The sequence below is a fragment of the Bos javanicus genome, chromosome 13 (assembly GCF_032452875.1).
Source record: "Bos javanicus breed banteng chromosome 13, ARS-OSU_banteng_1.0, whole genome shotgun sequence".
Classification (NCBI taxonomy): Eukaryota; Metazoa; Chordata; class Mammalia; order Artiodactyla; family Bovidae; genus Bos; species Bos javanicus.
The window spans coordinates 43,084,381-43,108,072 of NC_083880.1; the positions used below are offsets into that span (position 1 = coordinate 43,084,381).

The 23,692-nt window shown below is 49.7% G+C and overlaps 1 protein-coding gene across 3 annotated transcripts in view; it reads left to right on the plus strand.

Annotated features, from left to right (window-relative positions):
• The first annotated feature begins 319 nt into the window (after positions 1–319).
• Positions 320–23,692, plus strand: part of ASB13 (ankyrin repeat and SOCS box containing 13) — a 300,312-nt gene continuing 276,939 nt past the window's right edge. The window contains exons 1-6 of one of the 3 annotated variants that reach the window (XR_009740322.1): positions 320–680; positions 10,748–10,935; positions 12,255–12,405; positions 13,910–14,044; positions 14,221–14,412; positions 15,607–16,631. Coding sequence is in view for 2 of the 3 variants with exons in the window: in XM_061436472.1 (XP_061292456.1) it covers positions 335–680; positions 10,748–10,935; positions 12,255–12,405; positions 13,910–14,044; positions 14,221–14,412; positions 15,607–15,734 (1,140 nt within the window). In the remaining variant the exon portion in view is untranslated. Of the gene's footprint in view, positions 681–10,747; positions 10,936–12,254; positions 12,406–13,909; positions 14,045–14,220; positions 14,413–15,606; positions 17,994–23,692 lie in introns of those variants that run through there. The other 2 variants (XM_061436472.1, XM_061436474.1) reach the window with 2 other exon arrangements.

Sequence of the window (23,692 nt, forward strand, 5' to 3'; positions counted from 1 at the left end):
GTGGGATGAGCTTTGCCTAGCTAGATCAATGCAAAGGAAGGTAGTGATTTGTGGCAGCTGGACACTTTTTACACAGGGACACAAGGACATGTTCTGCACATGGACATGTGGGCGCAATTTGCAAGCACAGACATATTTTGCTCACGGAGGCAGGTTTTGCCCGTGGACTCTTGGACATGTGGAAACGCTTTGCACACAGACACGTTTTGCACACCGACAGGGACGCGATATGCACATGGACAAACGGGCATATTTTGCATGTGGACATACATTGCACCTGGACACGTGTTTTTCAGGACACCTGTATAGGTTTGCACACTGATCCCTTCTGTATATGAACACATGGCACGGTTTGCACACGAACAAATATTTTGCACACGAACATACGTTCGTCCAGAAAAGCCCGAGGCGGCGACCGCGGAGTTGGACTCAAGTGGCCGCAGTGTGGCTCTGGCCCGGGGCCCGCCCGGGAGCCGCACTGGCGGGGCGGGGAACTACAACTCCCGGCTCTAAGCCACCTCGGCCGGACGCGGGGCGACGCCGAACGGCCCCGCCCAAAGGGCGGCGCGTTCCCGGCCCAGGTTCCCGCGGCGGTGCGAGTGGCGGAGCCGTGGACCGGGGCGCGGGAGCCAGTATCATGGAGCCTCGCGCCTCGGACGGCAGCTTCCTGGGCGACGTGGGTACGTGCGAGGCGCGGGGGGCACGGGCCGGCTCCGGGGACCGAGAGCTGCATCTGATGACATTCGCCCCCAGCGGGGACGCGTCCTGCTCTGAGGGGTGGCCAGGGGCGGCTGGCGGGGACTGGATCGGTTCGGAGGGCCGTGCTGTTAAAGGAGCAGGTCCGGGGGTGCCGTGCAGCTCAGACGGGGTTTCTGCGTCCCGTTCCAGGTTCCCCCGTCGGCCCGCGCGTTGCAGGGCTGGTCATCCTTGTGACTTCAGAACCGCAGACCTCCCCCCTACCCCCCACCCCCCACCCCCCGAGCGCCCAGCAACTTGGGGAGGATGCGGGGCTGTGCATGGTCACTGCCAAGTTCCGAGGAGAACCTAGGAAGCGCCCGCGTGGGACCACTGGTAGGGCAGCCCTGGTACCAGGGTTGGAGCAGACTGCCTTCCAGGCACCCAGTGGGAGGGTCGTGCGCGGGGTCGTTAGCATCCTACTGAGACACCAGGAATCCGGTCAGGAAGGAGTGTGTGCCCGTGTGAGACGTGCGACCTTGATTCTTCGTTGAGCCTTCCCTAGAATAAAATGGATGCTAGGGCAAAGGGCCATTCTCAGGCGAAGCAAGCCTCCCTGCCTACCGAGTAATTCTAGGGCAAATGACATGAGCAGTGAAAACACTTTGAAAGCCTGGAAAGAAGAAAATCTATACAGTACTTTTTATGCTCATAAAAAATGTAGTGCGAATAAAAGTGAGAAGCCTTAAGGGTAAATTTAGCTTAAGAGGAATTGCAGTCCTAGCAAAGCAAAGATATTTTAATGATGTTGCAAAACAGCCACCTTCAACAAGATCAAAGTCATTTAATAAGCATCTCTGTTTTTACTTGGCATTCTCATCCTAGGCAAGCACAGGACTTTGACCCTGCCAGTGTGAGCTGTGTTTGGTTGGTTCAATGAAACAGGCAATGAGCAGCTGACCACGGACACCTATTTAAACACATTTTAGTATTTTTGTTCATGTACAAGGTTCAGTGGCTTCCCTGGTGGCTCAGTGGTAAAGAATCCTCCTGAAATGTAGGAAATGCAGGTTCCATTCCTGGGTGGGGAAGATACCCTGGAGGAGGAAATGGCAATCACTTCCAGTATTGCCTGGAAAATTCCATGGACAGGGGAACTTGGTGGGCTACAGTCCATTGGGTCACAAGAGTCAGGCATGACTTAGTGACCAAACAACAAAAACAACAAGGTTCAATAGCACTGCATCACTCCTGGGTATTTTTTTTGTACAGTTTAAGGAATGTATCTTTTAGAGGATAATCAACTCTGAATATTCATTGGAAGGACTGATGCTGAAGCTCCAATATTTTGGCCACCTGATAGGAAGACTCAACTCATTGGAAAAGACCCTGTTGCTGGGAAAGATTAGGGGCAGGAGCAGAACGGGGCAACAGAGGATGAGATGGGTAGACAGAATCACTGACTCTGTGGACATGAATTTGAGGAAACTCTGGGAGATAGTGAAGGACAGGGAAGACTGGGATGCTGCAGTCCATGTGGTTGCAAAGAGTCAGACACGACTGAGTGACTGAACAACAATAACATTCTAAACTAATGGAGGATGCACAGTTTCTGGGGTTCATGGTTATTTTTGACTTCGCCAGTGTTTTGTGTCATGTATTTCTTCCAAAATACATTTCATCCTGCTGACATTTTTATTCTCAACACAAATGAATAAACTCAATGTGTTGAATCCAAAACAGCGCTGCCATCCCAGCAGAAGCAGAGGACCATCGTAGGAACTTTAACTCATGTTAGCGTTCTAATCTCAAATTCTATGTGTGTAGTATACTCTAACCAAACCGGGTAGCTTTAATATAACCCTGTAATACTTCACAGAAGTAAAGGCAGCAGTCCTATAATATGGGTTTACCAATAAGAACCAAGAATTTAGGGCAAGTCGCATCCTAAAGTGAATCCAGTGTTTGTTCCTTAGCAAATGTAATTCATTGTCTGTCTGCAAAGTTGGAAAAAGTGACTCCTGATTTCAGCATCTGTACTCACGGGCTTCTGACTTGGAATCTAGAGGCTGGCAGAAGATGAAAGGGTTCTTGGCTTATCCTCAGCCTCTGGGGTGTTGGGAAGGTGGCACGGAGAGAGAAAGGGGGAGGCAGCCCTGGGACCAAGACACCCTGGGACCATGGTGAGAGCCACTGAGCTGCTCGGCTGTGTGCCGGGTGCTGACTACGAGCCTTGCAATAGCTGCAGGACACTCATCATTATCTATAAGTTAGAGGTGAAACAGTTTGCACAGCCAGGAAGTCACAAAGCTGAGGGGTTTTGTTTTTTTTTTTAATATTTATTTATTTGGCTGAGCTGGGTCTTGGGGTGGCAAGCAGATTCTTCAGTTGCAGCATATGTGGTCTAGTTGCCTGACCAGGGATTGAACCCGGGACCCCCTGCATTAGGAGCGCAGAGTCTTAGCCACTGGACCACCAAGGGAGTCCCCAACGCTGAGGTTTTAATGCAAGCAGTTCTTTTTGGTTTTGCCTGTTTTATGTTACAAGGCTCATGTCTCTTCTGTCAGATAAGATCATCTATAATCGATGTGTAGTGCTGGGTGGGTTTGTGACTGGGATGGATGCGTGTTGTCTGCTGCAGGTTCTCAGGGGGCGGGGGAGCACCATTACCATTCATCACCTCTGCATGATGTCACTTTCAGGCTCTGAGAAACGTCTTTGCCTCCGGGTGTCCATGATCAGGGTGGTAGGTCAATCTGCATCCCCATTCGAGTCTCCAAGTTCATCCTTCTGTTGAGTCTGCAGAATCCGATGGGTTTTGTTTGTTTGTTTTTTCTCTTTCTCTCTTTTTTTTTTTTGGCCTTGCTGGATGGCTGTGGGATCCTAGTTCCCCAACCAGGGGTTGAACCCGGGGCCCTGGCAGTGAGAACACTGAGACCTAGCTACTGGACTGCCAGGGAATTCCGGGATTTCATTTTCTAAAATAAGAATTGTAGTGAAAGTACTTTGAGAGATCTAGATAATTGGTGCCCTGGCTGGGAGATCAACTTCCTTAAAAATCTTCTCAAATTGCACGTCTTGTTTCTGCCTTAGAGAAGGCTGCATTCTAGAAGTGTCTAGTTAGAGGAGAATCCTCTGGGCCGTGCATTACACTACTAATGAAAATGTTTGAAGGAAATTAGGTTGATTTTAATACCAGTTGGTGTTCTGGGCACTCACTGTGGCCAGGAGTGGCTGCCAACTACAGCAGTACAAAGGAGTTTTGATTTTTTGGTATAACCGTCCTCCCCAGCTCACACCCCTGGGTCCTAAGCCCTGTAGGGGAGGGGTTGGGGCGGCAGATTATTGGATGAGCAGTCAGGAAGGTTGTGGAGGGAGGGCAAGCATCTGATTTGGGCGTTTCTCATAAAATGTGTTTAAGAAGCTCTTTCCCTCCCTTGCCCTGGCTGTCTTCCACTGCTTCCATAACCTCTTCCCACTTGTCTCTTTTGCTTTCACTTTTTCGCTTTCACTTTCTTTTTCCCTCTTAACTAAGCTTTGACTGTCTTATTCCTGTAGAAAGGTAAACCTTTTCTCTTTAAAAGTTTTACCCAATTTAACACATTTTAAAAACCACATCGTGTGCCGCTTGACCTCAAGTTTACCAACAAACAGTATTTGGGGTATTGATCATGAAAACACTGAAAAAAGACCTTGCTCAAAAAATCTCTTCAAAAGCAGCAAAATACTCAGCCCCAAGTGCTAAATAAGGGTTTCTATTAATATGTATAAAAATGAAGATTTCTATCTTCCCTTAGAGTCAGGGTGACTGGTAGTTTCAAGCACACTGAACTTGAATTCGGACAGCACTGTAAGATGGGTGGTCATGATCAAGCATTTAATAGTGCCCAGCTATCAGCATGCATGTGGCTTTGGTCCCTAAAGCATCTCATGGAGAGGTTTGCCATTCTCAGGCACTGGTCTCTCTGTCCTTATGGGTCTTTGGCCCTGTTTTTTTTTTTTTTTTTCACTCCTTTACTATTAGATGGGTGGGTACAGTTTGCCATGATTTCTAAGTCCTTTTAGCTCTTCAATTCATCTTTTCTTTGTACCCACAAATCCTTGACCTTCTGGGACTCTGGGGGACAAGTCACTGGGGTCACCTGACTTTCCAGAGAGTCCGCTGAGAGCGGGCCTCGGAACGCCAGCTCCACTGCGGCTTCAGTGACCGCTCACCCTGGCTACATCCCCATAAAGGTGCCCTGCAGCTGTGCATGGGGTAAGGGAAAGCTTACCTGTCATCATTTCAAGAATATTTACCGGGATATTTGGGGAGAAGGCTTATTTCAATCTCTGCAGTGAGGGCCCCGGGCTGCCCTTCATGATAGACTTGGAGCCAGATACTGGCCCAAGTAACACTGAAGGGTGCCTGGTGGATGCTGAGCTGTTGGATCCGCTTGTGATGGAGGTGTTCTCTATGGCCTTTGGAAAACACTCTTTGTTACAATGAAGCTGCTGTGTGGAGGGGCTGCCTGGCTGGGGAGGAGTGGTCAGGGTCAGAGTCAGGGTCAGCACAGGGGCAGGGCTCTGGACAGTCGGGTAGGGCCGATGGTAGCTCTGCTCTGCACATGGGCCAGAGGCCGGGCAGGCCATGCCCGCCGGAGGGACAGGCTCTCTGGGAGGGTTGGCTGGCCTGTGGCTGAGAGCTGCTGTTTGGGCTCAAAGAGCTGGATTCCGGGCTCTGGATGACTAAGCAGGATACTGGTAAATTGGCTCTCTGAAGAAAAAGGAAAAACAAACAAATAAACAAACAAACAAAAGGAAAAACCTATTCTGATTTGCTGCTTCCCCGTGCTGACTCCAGCTCCCAGAGGTTTCCGCCTGGCCAGACTGCTGGCTATTTGGGTGGAGGGTCTCGAACAGCCACCCCTGGGCAGTGTGTAGAGGAGGCAGGCAGTGTCTTCCGGGCACTGTGGCCTTGGCTGTCTTGCAACAGACTCCCATCTGACTGATGCCCTGGCATGTGGCATGGCTTGAGTGGGCGAGGCCACAGGCGTGGCCCAGGTCAGTGTTCGGGCTGGGCAGGCCTGTGACGGGCCGGTCGAGGGGTGTACTCTGGCAGTAGGGGACCGACCCTGCTGCAGTGGGACAAGTTCAGTCTGGCCAGTAGAACAGGCTCCTGGAGAGAATGTGTGTGTTTGATACCTGTGTGTCAGTGTGGTGATGGAATGGAAGGTGGGTGGCTGAGGTCCTGCCATGAAGATGCTTGTGGAAGGGGAGGAGGGGAGTCAGGGGCAGGTGTGTGCACAGGGGCGGCCTAAAGGAGGCGCGGGTAGGGGGCCACATGCCAGAAGCTCCCTCGAGGAGCTTAGACCCAGCCTCAGTGGGGAGGGGTAGTGGGGCTGAATGGGGCACAGTACACCTGGACCCTCTGTCAGCTACCTGAGGCTCCGTGCGATTGGCGACAAGGCTGTGTGTGGGGGAGTGGTGAGATGGGAGGATGTGGGCGGGTGGGGGGAGCCTGGAAAAAGGGGCTGGGGCTCCATCCTGGAGGGTCTGTATTCCTGGCGTGCAAAGGCATGTGGATTATGTGGATTATTCCAGAGACAAGTGCAAGGGTCTGAAGCAGGCTCCCCCATGACCCACTGATGACTTAGCTGCTAATGCTAAGTGGGGAGTGCTAAGTTCTAAGTGGGAAGTGGGGAGGGGAAGACCAGAGCAGGTGTGATAGGAGGGAGGGGGTTGATGGGAATGGGGAGCCAGGAGACCGATTATGTGGCAGGGCTGGGATTCAGGGGAAGTCTCATCCCAGAGGGAGGGTCTGAGGTTTCCAGGGTGGCCCCTCTCCAGTACTCTGGCCACCTGATGTGAAGAAACGACTCATTGGAAAAGACCCTGATGCTGGGAAAGAGTGAATGTGGGAGGCGAAGGGGATGACAGAGGATGAGATGGTTGGATGGCATCACTGATGTGACGGACATGAGTTTGAGCAAGCTCTGGGAGTTGGTGATGGACAGGGAGGCCTGGCGTGCTGCAGTCCATGGGGTCGCAAAAGGTCGGACATGACTGAGCAACTGAACTGACTGACTGACCCTCTCCCAGGGGAGTGGTCCAAGGGTGGGGGCACCTGGTCATACATGGGGTCCAGGCACAGGGCTGGAAACAGCCTGAGCTCAGTGGGTCCACTAGCATGGCATCTTCCTGCCTCTCTTCCCTGCAGGCTCTTTGCTTTAAGGTTGAAAAGTATATTCCAACCCACCCAACCTTCTCACTCTGGTGAGGGAGGGCATGCAGTGGTGGAGGGGGAGGGGTGGGGGCTGCCGAGCTTCCCACTGCCGGCCAGTGCGCCTTCTTGCAGCTGCACTTCCTTTCAGCCACAAGGCACCCTGTGTTCTTTATCTCTAGGGTCACTCTCCCCTCCCCTTTGCTTCCAGGGGTCTTCAGAGACCACTGAAACTGCCACTCCCCTCCACCTCCCCCCTGCTATAAAGCTGTCCCCTCTTGATGACACCCTGTGGTTGGTACTAGCTGTGGTTAACACCTCCCCCACTCCTGGGGCCTCCTCCATCTTTGTTACTCCCTTAAAAAAGAATTTTTAAAGTTTTCACTCTGGCTAAAAAAACCCATAGAAATGGTGAAGATGGTCAGTTTTCATTGTGCAGTTCAGTAGTATGAACTACATGCACATTTTGATATAACAGAGTTCTAGATTTTTCATCTTATAACATGGAAACTGTGCACCTGTTCACCTCCCCATTGTTCCCCTTCCCCTTTCCCCCCAGCAGCCACTATTCTATTTTATGTCTCTATGACTTTGACTCTGGGAACTTCATGTAAGTGGAATCATACAGTATTTGTCTTTTTGTGACTTGCTTATTTCACTGAGTGTCATGTCTTCAAGGTTCATTTATGTTGCAGCCTGTGTCAGCATCTCTTTCCTTTTTAAGGCTGAATAATATTCATGGTGTGTATATATCATATCTTCTTTATCCATTCATCCTCCATGGGCACTCAGGTACTTTCTGTATCATGCTATTGTAAATGATGCTGCAGTGAACGTGGATTCTATATCTTGTCGAGTTAGTGTTTGCAGTTTCTTTGGAGAAAAATTGCTGGATTGTCTGGTAGTTCTGTTTTAATTTTTGAGGAACTGCAGTACTCCTGTCCAAAGTGCCTGCACCACTTTGCTTTCCCACGAACAGTGCATAAAGGTTCCAATTTCTCCACATCTTTGCCAACATCTATTTTCTGTTCTTTTGATAGTAGCCATCTTAATGGGTGTGTGGTGGTATCTCATTGTGGTTTTGATTTGCATGTCTCTGACAGTTGTGGTGAGCATCTTTTCATGTGCCTGTTGACCACCTGTATATCTTTAGAGAAATACCTCAGTCCCTTGTTACTTTTTTTAACAGGTTATTTATGTTGTTGAGTTGTAGGCATTCTTTATTCTGATATATATGGTCCCCCTTCCCATCGGTGCCTTTCACTGTTGACTGAGGCCCACATAAATTCTCTCCTTTGTAATCATATCTGCTGCTTCTGATCTCTGCCCTCAGCTGCTGCTAAGACAAATGTAGCCGTTGTTTATTCATTAGAAAATATGGTTCCCAGTAAGCTGCACTTCCTCTGTAGACTGGTCAGAAAGAGATACAATTAGATTTTCTTTAAAAAATTTTATGTCTAGGCTTTAGAATTCATATTAGTAATTCCTCCCATTCATTCGTCCCTTATTCACTCAACAAGCAAGTCATGAGCGCCTTTGCCGGGCCTCACACGGTGCCAGGCACTGGGAATAGAGCCAGCAGGTGACGCCCGGCAGGCTGGCCATAGCCCCACCTCCTCCATGATGCCTTCCCGACAAGTCCTGGACACCCTGGACATGGGTCATCTTGCTTCTAATTTCCTGTAACTTGACCTGTTCCTTCAGTACTGCAGTCATCCTGTGGTTTTGAATTGGTTGTTCACCCCCTGCCCATGACTGTGAACTGCTTGCTCACTGTCACGTCCTTCCATCTTTGTGCTCCATGGTGGGGGAAGCTGTGTCTACTTGCACAGGCTGCTCAGTGGATGCTCGGGTCTCCCCTGCACCCATCTTCCTGAGCTGCACTTTCCTCCTTCCTGCAAGACCCAGGCCCCCCCTGCTCTTCTCTTCTGAGGGTTGCAGCTGCTCAGTCTGCTCCCCTGAGATTGACCTGAAAGTGATCCACAGCCACTTTCCACTACCTACCCCCTCCAAAGACAGGCACTCAGGTGGCCACTCATTCCAACTGGGAGACATACTGGGGTCTCCTTCTGGGGTCAAGTAAGTACAAAGTTCCCCAAGCTTGGATTCTGCATTTGTGGGGCTCACATCTCCTGAGGTCTGTTCCTGTGCTTGCAGATGCCTGCCTTCTTGCTATGTCCTCATGTGGTCTTTGCTTCATTCACCCAGATCCCTGGTGTCTGTGTGTCCTAACCTCCTTTTCTTCTAAGGGCACCAGTCATACTGGATTAGGGCCCACACTAATAAGCCTGCTTTAACTTAATGACTTCTATAATTATGTCTCCAAATACCATCGCATTCTGAGGTGTTAGAAGTTAGGGCTTCAACATATGGATTTTGGGGACACAGTTCAGTCCATAACAAACTGTATGCCAACAAATTAGATAACATAGATGAAGTACACAAGTTCCTAAAAAGAGGCAAACTTCAAACTGCCAAAACTAACTCAAAAAAAAAAAAAATTCTAAATAAAAAACTTAAAGAAAGCCCAGACCCAGATGTCTTCACAGATGAATTTGACCTAATATTTAAAGATTTAATACCAGTTCTTCATAAACTCTTCCAAAATTTAAAGGGAGGAATACTTCCCAATTTGTTCTCTGAGGCCAGTATTACTTTGACCCCCAAACCAGACAAATACACCAATCACAAGAAAAGTGACTCTTATGAACATAGACCCTCAAATCCTCAAAATATGTGTGAACCAACTCTATCTTATAAAAAGATTATACACCATGACCAAGTGGAATTTATCCCAAGAACACACAGTTGGTTGAACATCTAAAAATCAATTAATGTATTACACCATTTTGATATAATTAAGAAAAAATAGCCAGCATGATCATTGCCATAGCTCCAGATAAAGTACTTGACAAATCCAACACCCTCTCATGATAAAAACACTCAAAAAACTAGAAATAGAAGAGAATATCCTTGACCTGAAAAAGGACATCCATGAAAACCCACAGCTTTTGTGGTGAAGGACAAAGCTATTTTTGGCCACACTGCACAGCATGCTGGATCTTAGTTTCCCAAACAGGGATCAAACCTACATCCTCTACAGTTGGAGCATGGAGTCTTAACAACTGGAGGACAAAGATTTTGCCCCAGGACCAGGAATAAGGCAGGAGGTGTCTTTTGGTACTTCTGTTCAATGTGCAGCTGCACATTCAAGCCAAAGCAATTAGGCAAGAAAAAGAAAAGGCATCCGGATTAGAGAGGGAGAAGCAAAGCTACCTCTCAATACAGATGACATGATTTACTGTAGGAAATCCTGAGGAATCTGATAAAACTGAATTAAAAGAAGGCTTTCTTTTAATTTTTTGCCTTTGAAGGCTCTCCCAAGCAAGGATAAGGGAAGTGTAAATGCCATGTTATGAGTATATAAGTGCGAGGGTTGTGGAAGATGTGTTTCCTGGAGAAAGAGATGTTTCAAATGGGTCCACATGGACGGCATAACATCTAAACTAAGGAGATTGCAGAATGGATGGCTAGGTAGGGGCAAAGGTGGGCTTCTCAAGCAGAGAGAATGTATGCAGAGACACAGGTGTACCAGGGCAGGGAACCATGATGAGCCAGCAGTGGGGCTGGAGATCAGGCTTGTGGGGGTCAGTGGTAGGAGAGGAGTCAAGGAGGTGCCTCCCCAAAGACTTGGGCTCTGCCCATAGGCAGTGGATATCACTCAAGGATTTTGAATAGGGGTATCTGGACCAATTACACTTTCGTGTATACAGTGGCTTAGGTTTCATAAAGGGTCCTGGGGTCATACATGTGTTCATTTGACCTGGACAGAAGTGGCATGGTCTTAGCATTACCTGTTTTCCTTTCCAGGTTTCTGGGTGGAGCGCACCCCTGTGCACGAGGCGGCCCAGCGGGGGGAGACCCGACAGCTGCAGCAGCTGATAGAGAGTGGGGCCTGCGTCAATCAGGTCACAGTGGACTCCATCACGCCCCTGCATGCAGCCAGTCTGCAGGGCCAGGTGCAGTGCGTGCAGCTGCTGCTGGCCGCTGGGGCCCAGGTAAGCCACCCTGTAGCACAGACCCCCCGCCTCCCCCCGGAATGGCAGGACAAGCTCTAGAGGAAAAGAGGCTTGGGAATAGCATTCTGTGTGCTGTGAGCACACAGAAAGAAAGGAAACCACTGCAGAAGGCTGAGAAGGAAAGAAGGAGGAAACCAGAATGGGCTGTAGAGGGGGCCGATCCCTATGGCAACCACACCCTGAGATTGTGAGGAAGCCTTTGGACTGGCTGTTGGGAGGTCACTAGCAGTGGAAGAGAAGGGGTTTTAGCAAAGTGGTGGCCAGCTCTGCAGATGAGCCAGGCTGTGCACCTTTCAGAGGCCAGCTGCCTATGGGGCTGGTGGGGCCTTGGCTGCAGGAGCCATTTGGGTGCAGAGAGCAGGATGATTATGTGGGATGCTGGCAAACCAGCTTTGGAAAGGCCAAGTAGAAAGGAACAAAAGCAAGACTGACTCGCTGCTTTCCCTAGTTAAGGACTCACAGCCGTACCGGGTATTGGGCTGGCGGAATTGCTGGGTCTTTACCAGCAGGCTGGGCAGGCTGGTAGGAGCTGGCTTGGCTCCCACGGGACAGCAATGGGGGAAGGTGAGGGAGAAGGGAAGGCTGTGCACTGCTCACTCTTCCCAGAATTTGGCTATGACAGCAGTTCCAGAGGAAATGGAACAAGCTTCAGCGTGAATCCAAATAACAGCTGAATTTGGACAAATTCTAAGCAGAATCTGCCAGTTTGGGGAGTTGCCTTTTCCTGCTCTGTGATTTTCCAGCTAGAAGAGGCATGGTTAGACAGTTTGGGGCACTCCTCCTAGATGCGGCTCGAGTTAAAGCCGGTTTTCCTACCCTGCCTGTGCTAATGAGGTGTTGGGGTGGTGGCAGGAATGAGGCTGAGTTGAAAGAAAAGCCCAAATCGCTTGCTGGCTGTACTTAGGCTCCCGTAGGCACGCCCTGAGGTCTGTGAACGCACTCGCCTGGGACAGTGCCTCACCATGTACGTAATGGTGTTCTTCACTCAGTCGTGTCCAACTTTTGCGACCCCATGGACTGTAGCCCGCCAGGCTCCTCCGTACATGGGATTCTCCAGGAATACTAGAGTGGGTTGCCATTCCCTTCTCCAGGGGACTTTCCTAACCCAGGGATTGAACCCAGGTCTCTTGCATTGCAGGCAGACTCTTGACCTTCTGAACCACTAGGGAAGATACGTAGTAGAAAACCTAAGGACTCAGGAGAACCACGCAGTGTCTTTGCAGAGATGAACATGCATCAGAGCGTGAGTGGCCGGCACCCTCTCCTTCACCCTCTGATGCTTGTTACCCTCCCTCCAGGTGGATGCTCGCAACATCGATGGCAGCACCCCGCTCTGTGATGCCTGTGCCTCAGGCAGTGTCGAGTGCGTGAAGCTCCTGCTCTCCTACGGGGCCAAGGTCAACCCACCCCTGTACACAGCATCCCCGCTGCACGAGGCCTGCATGAGCGGTGAGTTGGCAGAGGCCTAGATGCCAGGGAGGCTGTCCGATGGCTGGTGAAGCTGTGGAGTCCGGTGCTTTTCCTCCTGGAGATGCAGTGCTCGCCTGGACTGAAGGCAGGGTTCTAGTCAGTCAGCATCTTTCAGATGCTCACCCAGGAGTCAGGTGCCCCCTGCAGCCACTCACCTCATGGGCTGCCCTGAGAGTTCCTGATCTGGCAGGAAGAGGAGGCCCAGAGGCATCCTCGAGGCAGATGCTCTCAGAGGAGCTGGGCGCTTGTGGTTTTCAGCTGCCGCTGGATTTCAGAGGGTGGGAGGACACGGCTGCTCCAGTCTCACTGGGTCAGACACACCCAGGAGAGGAGCTATGACAGGCAGAACTGGAAATTTAGGGTGAGACCAGTGGGCCAGAAATATTTGAGAGGCTAGACTAGGCAGTTTGGATTCCACTGTTTAGAGCAAAGTTTGCACGCCTGTCTTGGGCTTTGGCAGGTGCAATGCTCTGGCTCGCTGTGCTTGTTGGGACCTGGGCTCTCCTATGGCTCCCCTGTCTCTGCTGCCTGCACCCCGAATCCCACTGCCGAGTCACCTTTGTCAATGGGGACTGCTTCAGGCAGCTCTGAAGGTTTTTGAGCGGATGCTGAATGCTAGGAACACATTTTTGAAAGATTTGTTTAGCAGCCACCCATCCATGCACAGCATGGGGAAGAGAAGTGTTTTTATTCCTTCACTCATCTTAGGTTCACTGGCAGCGTCCTGCCAATAGGATGGACAAGGGACAAGGGACAGATTAAGAAGAGAAAACCAAGCAGAAGTTAGTGTGTGCATTGCACATACACACAGGAGAGCTCAGGCAGAGGGTGGTTAGATTTGATGTAGGGGAGAGGACAGCCAAGGTCCAGGTCGGCTCAGGGTGAGGAGGATGCTGGCTGGGGAATGGAGAGGACCTGGTCATGGGGGACAAGTCCACATGAAAATGGCCACAGCCTGGTGGTGGAGGGGGAGCAGGTGTGATCAAGAAATGAGAGAGGATGGAGTCTGGGATGGATGGAGCCCCACCTAAGCTCAACCCCAAACTTGAGTTAAAGATGCTGGAGAAAAGCCAGGAAAGAGGCCAGAAAGGTGTCAGCTGGGAGGGGCCAGGGAACCCCTGAGGTAGGAAAGTTTAGGGAAGTTCATCCAGGCAGCTTTGTGTTTCAGATACAGCTTGGGGAACAACCAGAGGTGGGGAGACCCTTCTCTCCACCAGGGCCGGGGAGCTTTGTGTTCACAGCTGGTGACCCAAACTTTGTGTTCTCCCAGTGCTGGGTATAGATCCGTGCAGCTCTCCCCTTGTCCCCTTGCCTGGAGGGCTTTGGGGGATGGTGGGCGAGCTCCCCAGGGAAGGACGCCCACCCTATGCTCCCATGGGTTGCAGCCCACATCCCCTGTCTCCTGCTGCCGCCAAGCTCGCTCCAGCCACGCCTGTTACTTCAAATACACAAGGCTTTTCCCTCTGCTTCTGTTTCTTTTAAGGAAGTTCCGAGTGTGTGAGGCTTCTGATTGATGTTGGGGCCAACCTGGAAGCGCACGACTGCCACTTTGGGACCCCTCTGCACGTTGCATGCGCCCGCGAGCATCTGGACTGCGTCAAAGTGCTGCTCAATGCGGGTGCGTAGTCTTTGTCGCCCCCCCAACCCCTCCACCCCAGCCCCGGGCTCAGCACAACAGCGTTTCCACCTGCGCCGCCTGCTGCTGCAGAGATTGACTCTGTTTCTGGGAAGGGGCTGATGCTTTCATGTCCCGTGTTCCTTGGAGATTTTTGACCCTACTCCTGACCCCTACAGGGGCAAACGTGAATGCGGCGAAGCTCCACGAGACGGCACTGCACCACGCAGCCAAGGTGAAGAACGTGGACCTCATCGAGATGCTCATCCAGTTTGGAGGCAACATCTACGCGCGCGACAACCGGGGGCGGAAGCCGTCGGACTACACGTGGGCCAGCAGTGCCCCCGCCAGGTGCCTGGAGCACTATGAGAGTGAGTGTGTGCGCAGTGGCTCCTGGCGCCGCGTATGCGCGCGCTGGGGTTGTGGGGACCACTTGTGGGAGCCTCTGGGATGATCATGATCAGTCATCCCTTTATTCAGACGGGTCCCTGCGATGATGCAGATACAGGCCGGAATCTTCAGCTGACAGGACAAACCACCAGCTAAGAAAAGGCCTCGTCTCTGGGGACACATTTTTAAGAGTTTACATGGAATTGCAGTCACAAGAGGCTTTCAAATACCAATTGGAAAAAAAAAAAAACCCCATTGATTAAACATTTTGCCAACCTGACCCAACCAAAATCCATCATGGATTGAGAGGCAAATACTATCTACATCTGTCCAGAAAACATTTTCTAGAAGGTGTTTTCTCTTGCTGCATCTAAATAATTTAGGAGGAAGTAACTGGGAAAAGGAATGTCACCAGTAATTCATTTTTCTTTCAAAGAGGTTTTTCTTTCCTAACATTTCTTAAGTAGAGAATACTCTCTTTGGTTAATATATATGGATATTTTGATCAAACACTCATGGTCCTAAAGGCAGCCGTTGGGGCCAGGCTCTGCTCTGTACACGTTCCTATGGCCCAATGGTCAGGGGCCTCCAGGCATGTTCCTTCTTTGGCCCTGGTGTGTGTCCCTCATGAGCTGTAGCTCCAGGCTTCATCTTCAGGCCTGCGGTCCTGACCCTTTGTCCTGTGGGTCAGTTCTTCATGGGTCCCTGTGGCTGCAGTGCTCCAGAGCAGAGCCCCTGGGGCTTGGAACTGCAGGGGTGGGCAGCCAGCACTGGCTGCCTGAACCCTTGCCCAATCCTCATCTGTCTGGAAGTTTGACAAACAAGCCTACTGGCTGCAGATTTGTGCTTTGCTGACGAATCCATGTGCTCAGTTATAACATTATGGCGCCAAAAAAAAAAAAAAATCACAAAAGCCAAAAAAAAATCCCCCCAAAACCCAAAGCCCACAAGATGAAACCCCAGGGGCCATCAGCTGAATTCTATTTCCTGATCTTCTGTCCTGGGTCCCAGTCCCTGGCTGTCCTTCCTGGCCGCCTTCCGGAGAGGGTACACAGGGCTCATCATCTTTGCAGGACAGGGGAGGTGTCTGCAGTTCTGTCCTGGCTCTTGTTACGCTGAAGGATGCTGCACTCCTTCCTCAAGCTGACTCACGTACATTCTGTCCCTTTCTGCAGAGACCCCTCTTAGCCTGTCTCAGCTCTGCAGGGTGAGCCTGAGGCGGGCGGCTGGCGTCAGGGGGCTGGAGAAGATTGCCAGACTGGACATCCCTCCCCGGCTCATCGACTTCCTCTCCTACAACTGAGCTTCAGGCGCGAGGTCCAGGCAGCCAGTGACTCAGGGCCGACGGGGGCTTTCTGCCCTCGACGTCAGAAACTGTGGTGCTGCTGTGGGAGCAGCACCCCGAGTCCCTCCGGACCATCCTGTTTCGTCTTCTGTGCAGACCCTTGGCGGATATTTCTAAGGCCCTGGGAAAGGCCTGGGGCTGGCCCTCCCTGGACTTCAGTCCAGCTGGCTCCAACTTCCTCCCAGCCGTGCTGGTTTCTCTCTTCATGACCTTCCTCGGAGGGATTTTCAGGACAGACTCTCCAGAAACATGGGGGGGCCAGGTGGGGCTGGGGGGCCAGGGCTCTGATTCCGTTTACACACACCTGGGAGGCACCACCCCTGATTCCTTCAGTGCCGGGTGGCCCTGGATGTGCAAAGGGAGGAGCCTGCACTGTAGGGGGCGGGCCCCTGGGAGTGGGTCCCGGCCAGGCCCAGGACGGCGCTTTGGGGACAGCCTGCCCCCTTGGGTGCTTTTTTCTGGAGCCACTGTTGGCACCTTGTGAGAATCACCTGTGCCCAGGTGTGCCCATCGCTCAGGGGGCTTTATACAGGTCTCAGTGGGGAAGTATCAGGCTTCCTATTCCCACAGTGTTTCTTAAGAAGTTTTTCTCCAGTCTGAGGTCTCAGCTCTTTCAAAAAGTGTATGCTGGTGATGAAAGCTTTTAGACACATGCGCTGTAGCACTTAGGTTTCGTTAACAAGTCTGTAAAGCAACAGGTAACAGGAAGGCGTCTTAGCACATCCTTCCTGGGTTAGTGATTTCCAACGTGAAGCACTGCTGGGAAACTCTTTAGAGACTGTTTTTCATCTTTCTACAGCTGCTAAATGAATTCTTTGCCCACCCCAAGTTTTGCTAATTTCCTGAAGCTCTGCAGTTGGCATCACCCTCTGCCAGGTCGAGCGTGGATTCATGCATTTTTTGTGGACACTTAAGGAACATCTGAGCTTCAGGCACTGCCCTGGTGCTGTGAGCTGGCCAGGAATCAGACTTGTCATCCAGTCAGGGTGAGAAAGTGTTGCACAGTCTGTTTTTAGTAATAGAAAGAAGCAAGTAATTCTACATTATAAACCATGAGGTGACATGACATAGTATGTTCAAACTGCATCTGTCTGCTTAAGATTCTGTATCATAATTTAAAATCTCAGGGGTTAAACTAGAGGACGTTTGTATAAGTAGTTGAGGTCTATATGGTTTGGGGGGCAATGGAGAAAGTACCCCTTGTGAACTCTCTTGTGGGTCAGGCCTCAAGCCAGTGTCTCCAGAAATGTTGACCTCACCAGGTTCCTCCAGAGACTGTGGGGGGAAGAATGAGCCTGGTGGGTCAAGGTCACGCCAGCTGTGCTCACGACCAGGGGCGCCTCTTGGCAGGGCTACATGGGTGGGGCCCATACGTGGTGGAAAGTTCTGTGCTGGCAGCTGTGGGTATTTTCTGCTCCACTGCTCAGGCTGTTAGGATGGTGCTTCCTCATACGAGGAGATAAGAGCCACTCCCATTTGCTGCAGGTGTAGATATGTGTTCTGGGTCAATCAGTGTATCCGTGTGCACTAATCACACACAGACACAAAAAAGCGCCAGGTTCTGCCCTCATCTTTGCAACAGGAACTTGCCTCTGTCTGTGAAAGCTGCTAACGTTTCCACATGTGGGACACCAGGGGCAGAGTCTGGTTCCTGCATTCACTGCTCAATAAAATTGGTCGGGGTGAGTCCATCCTTTTGTGCACATGGCCCTTTTCTTTTTGGGGGCGGGCAGAAGCACAGGGTTGGCTTCATCCAGGGAGAGCCAGAGGGGCTGCTGTCACCTCCGCTGGGTCTTGGCCAGTCCTGGACGTGTGTCTCCCTCACCCCTTTTCCAGCCGCTCCTCTCCTGGTGCTGGTCTCCATACCCCCGCGTGTGGAGAGACCCTGCCCAAGGGATCAGATGGCTAACATTCCAGGGCTTCCTGTAGCTGCCCCCCACTTTACTGAGATGTAACTGATGAGCATAGACACCTCCATAGGACTGGCTGAAGACACATCTCGGCCCTCTGAGCCTGGGTCTTCCCGGCTGTAGGAGAGGGATCAAGGTCATACTTTGATCATTGAAAGGATATAATGATCAACCACCAAATCTCACGGATGAGAATATAAGGCCAGTTAGTTTCAGATGTTTTCATGAAGCCAAAATTCGGTGATGAGACGTTGCCTTGAAAACAATGATGTGCTTCTCAAATATTAAAGTTGTATGCATGACTGTACTTTGTTGTATATATGACTGTGGCTTTGTTGATGTGTAAACCTCTTCCTTGGTGATGTCAGTGGTAAAGAACCTGCCTGCTGATACAGAAGACATAGAGACGTGGGTTCGATCCCTGGGTCAGGAAGATTCCCTGGAGGAGGGCATGGTAACCCACTCCAGTATTCTTGCCTGGAGAATGCCATGGACAGAGGAGCCTGGCAGGCTACAGTCCATACAGTTTCAAAGAATTGGATATGACTGAAGCACATGCACACATCTTACAACCATGTAAACAATTCTCTTCTGACTTTGAGGTAGGACCACCTATTTCAGGAGTAATCCACTCAGAACACCTCTCAGTTTACATTTTAAAATTCAATGTGCACATAAGGAACTATATTCAACATCTTGTGATAAACCATAATGGAAAAGAGTCTGAAAAACAATATATATACAAATGGAGTCACTTTGCTGTACAGCAGAAATTAACATTGTAAATCAACTCTACTTAAAAAAAAAAAAAAAAAAAAAACAGCCCAATGTGCAGCTGACAGGTTTGGAGAAGATATTTGTGATAAAGATAACAAACGACTACTGATCAAACTATGTAAGATATTTTATAAATCATTCAGAAGAAGATTAACACCCCCCTCCCCCCAAAAATAAAGCAGGCAAAGACTATGAACAAGAAATTTACAAAAGAGGAAACCTCAAATGTCCCATGACATGAAAGGTTGGTCCTTTCCTGTCCAACCTGTCCAAAGTAGTGATGATGGAAATGCACATTAGTGAGTACACACTTCAATGAAATGATACCGTTAAGTACCATCATCTTAACAAAAATGAAAATGGATGTTGGGCAAATGGCAACTCGGACGGCCAACACGGGTATAAATTGGTACGTGTGTTTTGGAAAGCTGTTAGATCATATTGCTAAAAGTGCTTATACCACAATTGTACAGTAGCTCTACTTTCTTTTTTGTTTTCTTCTAGTTGCATTGTAATTGACATACAGCACTATATGAGTTTAAGGTGTACAACACACAGTGAAATGATGACCACCTCAGACTTACTGAACGTGGATCATCTCATATAGATCAACATGAAAGAAATAGAAAACAATGTTTTCCTTGTGATGAGAACTCAATTTACTTTTTAAACAACTTTTATACAATGTATAGCAGTGTTATATTTATCATGTGTGTTACATCTCTAGCACTTATTTATCTTGTAACAGGAAGTTTGTCCTTTTTTTAAAAAAGTTATTTTTGGCTGCACTGGGTCTTCATCGCTTTGCAATGGCTTTCTCTAGTTGCAGCAAGTGGGGGCTACTCTATGGTTTCGGTCCACGGGATCCTCACTGCAGTGGCTTCTCTCGTTGTGGAGCATAGGCTCTTGGCATGCAGGCTTCAGTAGTTGCAGGGCATAGACTCAGTAGCTGAAGCTCATGGGCTCTAGAGCACAGGCTCAGTAGTTGTGGTGCCTAGTTGCACCATGGCATGTGAGATCTTCCTGGACCAGGGACTGAACCTGTGTCTCCTGCATTGGCAGGAGGATTCTACCCACTGTGCCACCAGGGAAGTCCTAGAAGTTGTCCTTTTTTGACTACCTTCATCTGATTATGCCTTCCCCCTAGCATTTCTATTTTGGCAAATGTACCTGAAGGAACCCTCATATGTGTCGTAAGCAGACGAGTGGCAATGATTAGTGCCACAATGCATGTCATAGTGAAAGACCTCAGCAGCGGAGAAGCTGTAGAATAAATTTGCACATTCACTTAATGCTTATGCACTGTGACTGTTAAGGTGAATTAGAGTTACATCAGTTCAGTTCAGTTGCTCAGTCGTTTTGTGTCCGACTATTTGTGACCCCATGGACTGCAGCACACCAGGCTTCCCTGTCTATCACCAACTCCCAGAGCTTACTCAAACGCATGTCCATTGAGTCGGATATGGTTTACATGGTTTACCACTAATCTAAAAATTACAACGGCCAATGAAAAAAAGCTGCCAACCTTATTGAAGTATAGTATGAATCCATTTGTGTAAAGTGAAATACAAGACAGACTGAGCATCTAAGGATATGTGTGTGTTCAGTGACATCGCAGAACCCACATGATAACCTTTGAGTTAAGCGTTTGAGTTCCTTTATTCAGGAAAGTGAGCCTAAGCCCGGCTCCCATCGCAGAGCTCACTGGCCCATGTTGTGAGCAGCTGTGCTGACTGCGGGAGTGCCAGCAGGCTGCCTGCTTCTCCACCCTGCAGCACTGACTGTCCTTTCCATGACGGCCTGGAAAAGGCTTCCAGACCCCGCAGACTTTGTTTTTCCTCTTTTCTCAGTGTGAGTACCATGTGGCATTGACAGCTAAGCTCATGTTATGCTGGCATCAAAAGTCTCGTGATCTCTGGCAGCTTGAATGCAAATATGTCTGAAGTTGGTCCAATCTAAACAGGGAGCCTCCTAGAAGCCTAATGTCTCAAAACCACAAATAAAGGTGGAGAGGCTCGTGACAAGTCTCTCTCTCATACACACATCTCCTTCTTCATATAGACTCTCACTTTCCAGCAGCTGGTCTCCAGGTGTGCGGTTCTCATGAACCACAAACTTCAGAGAAGAGAACTGGCAACGGACCTCTGAGCTGGGTGTGCCAGTAGCATACCCCTCTGCATTCTGCACGATCCACAGAGAAAATTCCCCTTGCTTCTCGGTGTTCACCGGATCCGGAGGCTCATTCTGCTGTGGTGGAGACAGGGCGCTGGATGAAAGAGACGAGGAATGTCCTGTCGGCCCTTGGTCCACTTTCCCTTTCATTTCTTCCTTCCATCCATCTACCCTTCTTTTATTTATTTTTGGCTGTGCTGGGTCTTCCTCTAGTTGCAGTGAGCAGGAGCTACTCTCTAGCTGTGTGTGGGTTTCTCGTGGTGGTGGGTTCTCTTGTCGTGGAGCATGGGCTCTAAGCTGCATGGGATCAGCAGTTGTCGCTTCAGGGCTCCATAGCTGTGGTTCCTGGGCTCAGCTGCTTCATGGCATGTGGGCTCTTCCCAGACCAGGGATCAAACCCGTGTCTCCTGCATTGGCAGGCAGATTCTTTACCACTGAGCCACCAAGGAAGCCCTGTTTTGTTTATTTTTCAAACTGATTATTCTCTCTTAGGTTCTCCACTGGGCACTGAAGATACCAGTAACCCCACCAAAAGCAAAAGCCAACACCCCAAACAGAAGCATAAGTCCTGGCCCCGAAGGACCTGAATCTGTTGCTCAGGAAACAGACATAGGAAGTATATCTGGGAATGGGGGCAGGAAGGGGTCGTGAGCCCTAAATAGGAAGGAGGCCCAACTTTGCTCTTAGAAGAGAAGGGGAGAGATGACCTTGACTGTTTCTCACGTCTTGGGTAAATAAATATTTACAGCGTCATTCATTTTTCTATCCATGGTGCTGCGTAGTTTACCAAGCTTTACAAGGACCTGTAGTACTGGCAGCACTTTTGCAGAGCAAGTGTGAAGATGCCACAGACTGACTGATACAGCTTCTCTTTTGTTTCATTTCGTACACTCCTCCCAAACACAGAAACCAGAGAGTGAAGTTTAATCACGTAGGATTTTACATGTGTCAAGCGTTCACTATAAACATTTCTTGGGCTTAATGCTTCCAAAGGCCTGGAGGAGACTTCTACAAAGGGACAAACTGGGAGAAGGGAGCCAGACCTTCTGCCTATGAGTCACCATGCAGAACACATGTGGGTAGTTTTAAAAATTGAAATTAACTGAGCCATAGGAGAAAGATCATCACAGGCTACCTTCAAAGAGTCTAATCGTTAGTCTTTTTTTTTTTTTTTTTACTTTTTCTTTTGGAGACTCAGAGGGGTCCTTTGGTTCTTTAAAAAAAAAAAAAGCAGAGAGTGGGGAATTCCCTGGTGGTCCAGTGGTTAGGACTCTGCTTTCTCACTGTGGAAGGCCTGGGTTCAACCCCTGGTTGGGGAACTAAGATTTCACAAGCCATATGGCCCCCCCCAAAAGCTCACAGTGTATACAGCAGAAAATAGGATTCAGTTCTGTGTAAGAGCCAACTGAGCAGGGGCTAAGGGCAGCACAGGGAGCAGCTGGAGGAGGGGAGGGGAGGGGAGCTGGTGGAAAACACGGGGCGCTGGGTCCAGCCGACTCTGTGGCCTCTTCCCTGGGAGACTGGCCAGAGCTCTCAGAACAGGCCAAGAGCAGGACGTCGTTTCGGACACGTACAGCACGGATCAGAGCAATGTTACCTGCAAGGCTGGAGGACACACCCCCACACCTGTAACCAGGGGCCTCACCTGGAAGGCGGCCCCAGGATCAGCTCACAGGCCTCTAAAGCAAGGGCCGCCCAATCTGGGAGACTCAATAAAGCTGAAGGACGTTTCTAATCACAAGGGAACTGTGACCTGAGATGGGAGACTTGGCTTCTTACTTGAACACACTTCTTCATGGAAACAAAAGCAACAAGTTCCCAAACCAGCCTACAAAAACACATTCCTTTGTGTTCTAGAAACATGTAATCGGTTTGATCGATTGCTTTGTGATGATGGTTGCAGCATCCTGTGAGGATCTGCCTGGGTCACAAAGAACTAAAACCCAAAGCCAGGCAGCCAGCTGACCACACACACAAAGGCTTGGCTCAGGGATGTGGGGGCCCTGCTTGGCGAGGGGTTGCCACCCCTGAATGGAGGCACGATGGACCTGAAGGCTGGATTGTGAAGGATATGAATCCACTTGATACTAAACATGATCTCATAGACAGTCTGGGGCTTCCCTGCTGGCTCAGCGGTAAAGAATCCGCCTACTAATGCAGGAGACATGGGTTCGATCCAGGAAGATCCCACATGTCGCACAGCAGCTAAGCCCGTGTGCCACAACTACTGAGCCTGTGCTCTAGAGCCCGGGAGCTGCAAGCACTGAGCCCATATGTCCTAGAGCACACGCTCTGAAACAAGAGAAGCCACAGCAACGAGAAGCCCCACAACTAGAGAGGAGGCCCTGCTCGCTGCAACTAGAGAAAAGCCGGAAAACAACAACAAAGACCCAGTGCAGCCAAAAGTAAACACAGAAATAAAATCATTTTTTAGAAAAGACAAGTTTTTAGTTTATATTGAACTTGAGGGAAAGCAGGAGGAGGAAACTTTGACTGAGATGCCCAAGGCACCTTTGGTTGTAGAAGTTTGTAATGTGGGTTGTCCCACTGACATGACTTTAAACCTTCACCTTGTCACAGGTGTGCTTCCAGGATTTCCATGCATCACAGAAGGACCAGTGTGACACCAAAAATGGGAGAAGAGAGAGAGAGAGATAAAATGAATAACGAGAGAGAGGAAAATGAATGTTAAGTTAGCGGGCACAAGTTGGATGAGAAAAACAATTCAGGGGTGAAAGGGATGTTGGAAATTTGGCCCAGCAGAATTTGGTTTATTTTCCTAAGCTCCAAAATCACTGTAGATGGTGACTGCAGCCATGAAATTAAAAGACACTTGCTCCTTGGAAGAAAAGCTATGACAAACCTAGACAGCATATTAAATAGCAGAGACATTACTTTGTCAACAAAGGTCCATCTAGTCAAGGCTATGGTTTTTCCAATAGTCACGTATGGATGTGAGAGTTGGACCATAAAGAAGGCTGAGCCCTGAAGAACAGATGCTTTTGAATTGTGGTGTTGGAGAAGACTCTTGAGAGTCCCTTGGACTGCAAGGAGGTC